The sequence below is a fragment of the Hemitrygon akajei genome, chromosome 14 (genome assembly GCF_048418815.1).
Source record: "Hemitrygon akajei chromosome 14, sHemAka1.3, whole genome shotgun sequence".
Classification (NCBI taxonomy): Eukaryota; Metazoa; Chordata; class Chondrichthyes; order Myliobatiformes; family Dasyatidae; genus Hemitrygon; species Hemitrygon akajei.
This window is the reverse complement of record NC_133137.1, coordinates 32,261,938-32,269,953: the sequence shown is the minus strand read 5'-3', so window position 1 is coordinate 32,269,953 and position 8,016 is coordinate 32,261,938. Positions and strand designations below refer to the sequence as shown.

The following is an 8,016-nucleotide window of genomic DNA, read 5'->3' as shown; positions in this document are numbered from 1 at the left end:
GTCACCCGCAATAACATTGCAACCCACGGGGCAAACTGCCCTCCTCTGAAACACGTCTCGCATCTCAAAATGAACGAACTTGTATATCAGAATTTGGATCCCTCCACCCACTGTTCAGGGACCCTGTCCTCCTCGCTGTTCCTCACCTGTCCCGATATGTACTCCGTGTCGGTGCAAGTTTTTCATTGCACCTGTGCATATGAAATTAAAATCGACCTTAACATTGCTGAGGCTCAGTCTAAACACAAGAGAGTCTACACAGAAACTGGAAATCCAGAGTAGCACACCAAAAACGCTGGAGGAACTCAGCAGGTCGGGCAGCAGCTATAGAGAGGAATAAACAGTTGATGTTTGGGGCCCAGACTGGAAAGAAAGGGGAAGAAACCAGAATAATAAATTGGGGGAGGGGAATGAAGTGAGAAGCTGGGAGGAGATAGGATAGAGTGCGATCCCTGTGGAGCGCGGAGGGGTGGGGTGACATCTCTGATGTTCTGCACATCTGTCCCTAGGATGAGGCTTTCCAGAACATCAGAGATGTCTCTTTTCTTCAAGGAATAGGGTTTTCTGTCCTCTACCAACCACATCTTCTCCTGTTGCTGGATATCTGTCCTCACCGCATCTTCTCGCCACCTTAACAGGGATAGAGTTCCTCTTGCCCTTACCACCCCATGACCCTTCTCATACAACACAATATTCTCTGCAACTATTGCCATCCTCAATGGGACCCGACTACCAAACACATCCCTACTACCCCCCCACCCCCACTTTCTGTTTTCTATGATTCTCTTGTCTATTTGTCCCTCCCCACTGGTCTCCTTCCTGGCTCTTATCCCTGCAACCAGAAAAAGTGCTACACCTGCCCATTCACCGGCTCCCTCACTACATTCAGGGCCACAAGAAGTCTTTCCAGGTGAGGCAACGCTTCGCCTGCCACACTGTCAGGGTTATCTACTGTATCTGGTGCTCCCGATGTGGCCTCATTGAGACCTGACGTAGACTGGGGGACGGCTTTGCTGAGCGCCTTCACTCCATCCGCAACAAGCACGATTTCCCAGTAGCCAACCATTTTAATTCCACTACCTTTTCCCATTCTGACATTTTGGTCCATGGCCTCATCTGATGCCATGATGTGGCCACTCTCAGGTTGGAGGAGTAACACATCCTCCTGGGTAGCTTCCAACCTGATGGCATGAACATCAATTTCTCTAACTTCCCACAATTTTTCTTCCACCCCAACCCCTCACCTCTACCAAACTCTTTTTTTTTCCATTAACCATTCTTGATCCCCTCTATCCCTTCTCTTCTCACCTGCCTATCACCTCCCGCTGGTGCCCCTAGTCCTTCCCTTGTTCCCATGGTCCATTCTCCTCTCCTATCAGGTTCCTTCTTCTTCAGCCCTTTACCTTTTCCACCTATCACTTTCCAGCTTCTTACCTCATCCTCCTTCTCCCATCCCCCTCACCTGGCTTCACCTATCACCTCTACCTTGTATTCCTTCCCCGCTCACCATCTTCTTATTCTGGTTTCTTCCCCCTTACTCTCTACTCCTGATGAAGGGTCTCAGCTTGAAATATTGACTCTTTATTCCTTTACATAGTTTCTCCCTGACCTGCCAAGTTCCTCCACCATTTTGCCTATGTTACTGAGGTTCAGCCTGATGTGTCCTGCCTGGGCTCAGCCAATGCAATCATCTCCTGCCCTTTCTTCCTCCACTGAATGCATCCTTCCCAACCCTTCTCACAGCAGCATGCCTGTCACATCCCTCACCCTCTGCTTCACTCGGATCCCGTCATTTTCACTTTTTTCCCTACCCTGAACCCTCTCGTTACCTGCTCCATGTCACCACTCTATTTGATGCTGACTTTTTAGCCTTCTGCCCACTCTGCGGGGAACCACAAAAAGGAGCTGAATATCCTATTCACTCAGCAAGTCCCCACCACCTGTACTTCCTACTCTCACTGCCACTGCCTCTGTCTTCTACCTGTGTCAGTCAAGGATGCTCGAGGGATTCGTCTCCGCACAAAGTGCTCCCCTGCTTTGAGAGCAACAGCCTGGGGGAATCATTTTGCTGCAGTGCGGGAGGGGGGCCATTCCCACTTCATCGCCATTCACCATCTTCTGGGGAAGTGGGATGGTCACACTCCAAGATGAGGATATGGTGGTGTCCAAAAGGGGATTTGGTACAAGGCATTGGCTCCTTTTCGAACAATGGTACAAGTACAAGTAGCAATAGCAACAATTAAAGCAAAACAGTCCCTTTCCCACCCACTCACACAGTCCGGCTGGTCTCCAACCTCAGGACAGACCATCTCTGGGCCTTCATTTCTTGCCTATAAATACTCAATGGCAAGCTCACTATCCCAGAAGGTAGTCAAGTTCATCTTGACCACATTACCTCAATGGCGTGTATATTCTTTCTTATCTAGAGAGACAACCGTCTGCATTATACTCCAGCTGTGGTTTAATAATGGTATTACATAAATGAGTAAGACATCTTTACTGCAATCTTCTCATAATCAAAGTAAACAACTGAAGGACTTTGCTGGGTGGGAAGTATCCACCATGCCTTTTTCTGCCTGTTCCTTTGTTCTGGACACATTCAACCCCTGCAGTGATGGTATACTGCAGCCAGTGACGTTTCCTGCTGACCTGACAGTTTGCTGTAGTTTTTGTGTATTGCACCAAACCAGATAGTAATGGCTGATGTGAGGATGCTCTCTATGAAGAATTTTGGGTAAGAACATTTTATCAAGATTCTCTGCCAAGACTTTTTGTTAATGAATGTAATATGGATCTCCCACACAGAGTCCTATGAAATAAACAAGGGATGAGTGTAGGATTGGTATAAAATCGGAGCTTAGTGGTTAGCATGGACATGGTGGCCATTTCTTCATTGAATTGCAATGACTCTCTAAAGGAGTACTGTTGGGGTGTATTCTGGAGTTGGCAAATATTAATTTCACCAGCAACCAATCTTCTGACTTCAATGTGGATTGCAGATTGAATTGAAAGCACAGCTCAAAACAATTAGACCTCCGATGTCTGCATATGCATGAATGTAGCCTAGAGTCAGAGTTCATTTTGGGTGTCTGGACTGTGGGTACAAAGAAGGAGGCGTGTGATAACTATATGAAATTCAAAGCAAGCATTGTACATACATTGAAACTGTAGAATTGTCCTGCTGTTACCTTTGATCTTTAGCATGTAAAATGGCATGTAATATTGGGTAGAGCAGGCCTCTTCTTACAAGAGTGTCTCAATATGATGCCGGCTGCTCGTTTTTGTTGAATAAAACACTTCTATATCCACAAACTTCAGTGTCTCTCTGGTGACATTTTTCACAACAGAACAAGTACAATCTGACAAAGTGACCAAGTCCTGGAAATGAACATTTACTACTGTTCAGTGTTTCAGAGGAATAAGCAGAAGGGAAGATAGATGGAGTAATTCCATTTATCTGGGCCACAGCAGCACCAAAGAGTGGGAAAGTGAAGTAAGTCTCACTCCAAATGACTTGTGCCGCTGGTGCGGGGTCCCAGGAATTTCCGACATGAAAGCTTCACAATCAACTCAGAACTTGCTAAGTGTGAAGCTCCAGATGAGATCCTGGAGGAACTCAGTATGTCAGGCAGCATCTATGGATGGAAGTGTGACATTCTTTATCTGGACTGAAAGACAGGACGGAGATGGCCAATATTAAGAAGTGAGCAGAAGGGTGGGCCAAAAGCTGGATCCAGGTGAGAAGGGATGATAGGCAGATGGAGGAAGGAAGAGTGGACATGGGGACAAGCTGGGAGACGATGGCTGGAGGCGATAAAGGGCTGCATATGAAGGAATCTGATGAGAGGAAGGCCTAGTTTGCACTTGGTCTCCCCAATGTAGAAGATGTCACAACGGAAGCACCTGATACAATAAACAAGGCCAGAGGAGATGCATGTGAATGTCCGGCTCACCTGGAAGAGCTGCTTAGGACACTGCCACGATGAAGCCAAACACAAGTTGGAGGAGGAACAGCTCATACTCTGTCTGAGTAGTCTTTAACCTAATGGCATTAACCTCTAACTTCCGGTAGATACCCACTCCCCTGTGTTCCCCCCTTTAGCTTTCCCCCCTATTTTAGTAATCCTCTCACCACTTACCTCCCCCACCTCCCTGGTTCCCCATCTACTTCCATGGTCCACTGTCCTTTCCTATCAATTATTCTCTTCATCAGCACCATACTTCTTCCAGATATCACCTCCCAGCTTTTCACATCATCCCCACTCCCACACCCATGCAGTCCACCCCTCACCAATTTATGCTTCACCTCCTCTGCCTTCCTACCCCCCTCTTCTTATTCTGGCTTTCATTCCAATCCTGATGAAGGATCTGGACTGAATCAAGGACTGTCCATTTCCCTCCTTTGATGTTACCTGACCTCCTAAGTTCCCCCCAACATTTGTTGTGTTTTCTTCAAGATTCCCAGCATCTGTAGAATCCCTTTGGGCTTCTCTATGTGGGGCCCCGGTTGGTGATGGAGGCGGGGTGAGCGCTGCTGAAATCAGCTGCAAAGTGCCGGTGGGGCGGGGATGGAGCACAGTTGTTTTCTTGTGTTACATTTTATCACTTATGTAGTCACTTCATAAACCACTGAAATGTATTCAGAGATGACACGTTTAAGGTTATGTTCGGACAAGATCGGGCTTCGAATCTCGGCTTCCCTGTACCTGTGGCATTCCCAGACGTGGAAAAGATTGATATGCTGGATGGGGTGAAGCTTGGGAAACGGGGGTAACACTCCTGCTGCTCTGCCCACGGGCAGATGGGCAAGAAAGGTGGGGAAATAGAGGTGATGTAGATGGGGCAGAGTTGTGTCATATTGTTTGGGTGGATCCGTGCATTTTATCACTTACGTTGTCACTGAATGAACCAGATAAATGTATTCAGAGATGACTCGTTTAAGGTTATGTTCGGTCAAGATGGGGCTTCTCATTCTCGGCTTTCCTGTGTCTGTGTTACTGTTCCAGATGCTGACAGCAGAACAGAATCCGAAAGTAAAACAGCTGAGAGCGTTCAGACCTGTGACAGGGCGGACACGTTTCCAACACACTGCGGGGAGTTTTTCAGAAACGAAACTCCGGCTGAAACCTGATTGGTTTGTTTGTCAACACAACGACAGCGGCTGAAGATCAGCCCAGCGGCGCCGTGACGTTCAGAAACGGGAGCCGAAGATAAAGCGAGGGGAGGGAGGCGGAGAGACGCAGAGCTGCGGGAGCGGAGATGCCGATAGCAACAGTGAAGAATTTCTATTGATTTACCCGGACCAGAGCTGAAAGTCGGTGTGGAATAAAGGGCAAAGAAAAAACCTGCAGATCAGATTTTCTTCAGATTCGTCCTGACTTCCTGTACAGTCGACAAAACTTGTAAGACTTTATTTGATTATCTCAAAGTTCTCATTTTTATCTGGCTATTTACAACATTGACGATATACAGTAATTTAAATTACTAACATCCTGTGAAGCGGGTCGGAAATGTAGTTTCTACCGTTGACAAACCACGGGGCGAGAACATGTTAGTGGAAAATTAACTTTGCAGAAAGGGGGCAATAGATAAGCGACAAATGTCAACTAGCGACGAGGTAACAGATCATCCGGGATATCACAGAATAACGGTGCAGGCCGAATGGCCACTTTTGCTTGTCAGATTGATAGGCTCACGGTTCGGTGAAACCCGTTAATTGGCTAATGTACAGTGACGGTCTTGTTAAAACGGTGCGTGAGATCTTCGCTCATGTCACGAGAATAATTTGTGAATTGAGCAACTCGGGTCGGGGTCGGGAGTGAACACTGACTGTGCAGGAAAGGGAAGGGGGGGGTAAATGTTTGTTTGAAAGTCAAATGGAGTTCATTCGCAGCAGAATCGATTTAAAATCAGAACTGTGGTGATCACCACTAACAAATCGATAAACTTGGCAATTTGCGGCGGCAGTACAGTGAAGTACACAATAAATAATTTAAATTATAATACCACACACACACACACACACTCTCACACACACACTCTCACACACACACTCTCACACACACACACACACACACACACACACACACACACACACACACACACACACACACACACAAATACACGCGCGCGTGTGTCAGGCAGAAATAGAGTTCTTTAGTTCATCTCCTAAAACGTTGAGCGTGTGTCTTCAGGCTTCTCGCTGATGGTAGCAATGAGAAGCGGGCATGACCTACTTGCCCATAATGATCGGTGGCTTCTTTTTGAGGCATCACCTTTTGAAGATGCCCTCTGTTGGTGCCCATGATGAGGCTGGCTGAGTTTACCACCCCTGCAGCTTTTTCTGACCCTGTGTAGTGGCCCCTCCATCCCAGACGGTGATGCAACAAGTTGGAATACTCTCCCCGGTGCACCATTGACGCGATGTGACAAAGGTGATACAGTATTTTTACAATAAGCAACAGTTGCAATGGCCCTGGCTTAGAAATCTAAACAAGTGGCACATTTAAAACGGTCCCAATGTGTTATTTACATATTTTTTGCCGCTGATCAGATCAAGTGCAAAACTGTTAAAGCTCAGCGGCTCACGGAGTCCCTCTCCCGTCAATTGTCAGTATTGCAGCTCAGAATTCCTGTCACACATTTAGATCTGCTGGGGAAAGAGGGGTCTGTCTTTTCCCGCTTGTCTACAGATCTTAGTAGGTTGTGTTGATATTACAGGAAATGCCACCTTAATACACCAGAGTTCATGAACCCATGTGATGCAAAACTCTCTAATCACTTCTCATTTCTCCACAGCGATTTGACAAGATGAGACTTCAGGTGAAGTTTATCACCGGCGAGGGTATCGAACTTGATGTCGACCCTTCCATTCAAGTGTCGACTCTCAAGATGAAAATCCAGCAAAAGACCAACGTGCCCATTTCCCAACAGCGTCTGATGGTACAAAATGGTCAAAGCGTGGAGATGCAGGACAACAGAAGCCTAAGCTACTACAACCTCAACCCCAGCCCCACCGTGATGCTGCTGGTCAGAAAAGAGGAATCCATGCAGATATTTCTCCAGAACGACCAGGGGAAAACCAGGACCTACGATGTGCAGCCCTCTGAGACCGTGCAGAGTTTTAAAGAGCAGGTCCATCGGCAGGAGGGCGTCAGACCCGAACAGCAGCGCCTGGTTTATAACAGCAAACAGTTGGAGGATGGCCGACTGCTCTCCGACTACAACATCAGACCACGAACCACCATCTTTCTGACACTCCGTCTACGTGGAGGCTGATTTACTCCTACGGACATTTTAAAAATAATTTATTGCATTCCTATATTCTGTTGCTCAGTTTAAATGAGACCAATTCTTAGCACATTGTTACTTTATCCTACAATGTTTTAAACCAAATCCTAATAAAAACTTGGGTTTGGGGGGAATGACTTACTGCTTTAAGGTCCTCAAGAATTAATTGCTTTACTGCATTCTTCCAATGGACTTTTGTTTTCATTTTAGCATTAAAAGTTTAATGAAATCAGATTAGATGAATTTTTAAATGTTTTGCAATTTCATTGTTTAAATTTTCTATATGATTTGAAATGATTTTTTTAAATAAAAGTTCAAATGCATGAACACTGGCACTTCTGTGTGACTGCTTTCATCTAGGTCTGTACACCTTGGTAAGAGATGAAGTAACTTTACCAAAGTTTGATTGTGGCACTTGAACCATGTACAAGATTTCCAAAAACCCCAATTCACATGACACACTTCACACAATGGAATTATTATATTAGCTATTCTGCATTCTTTCCTATTATATCCTAAGCAAATATTGAAGTCCTGAAAGCAAATATTGAAGTCCTGCTGTCATCATTCCTCACTGTGTGTGACCCTTACCTCACTTATTCCCTTTCCTACATCATTCTGCATGGAATTGTGAAAACAGTTTTTGAAAGTTACAGTATCAATTCTCTCTTCCAACACATTTGCATGTTTGCCAGCCACTTGCCTTGGATATTGATCTAATTGAAA

At 45.9% G+C, this 8,016-nt stretch overlaps 1 protein-coding gene across 2 annotated transcripts in view; it reads left to right on the top strand.

Moving 5' to 3' along the window:
• The window catches only part of LOC140738463 (polyubiquitin-B-like), a 65,535-nt gene extending 57,918 nt beyond the window's left edge, over positions 1-7,617 (top strand). Inside the window, exons 1-2 of one of the 2 annotated variants that reach the window (XM_073065764.1) lie at positions 5,257-5,402; positions 6,799-7,617. In XM_073065764.1, the coding sequence (XP_072921865.1) occupies positions 6,811-7,278 (468 nt within the window). In that variant the 5' untranslated portion in view covers positions 5,257-5,402; positions 6,799-6,810 and the 3' untranslated portion in view covers positions 7,279-7,617. Of the gene's footprint in view, positions 1-5,256; positions 5,403-6,798 lie in introns of those variants that run through there. The other variant, XM_073065765.1, reaches the window with a different exon arrangement.
• Positions 7,618-8,016: the final 399 nt, after the last annotated feature.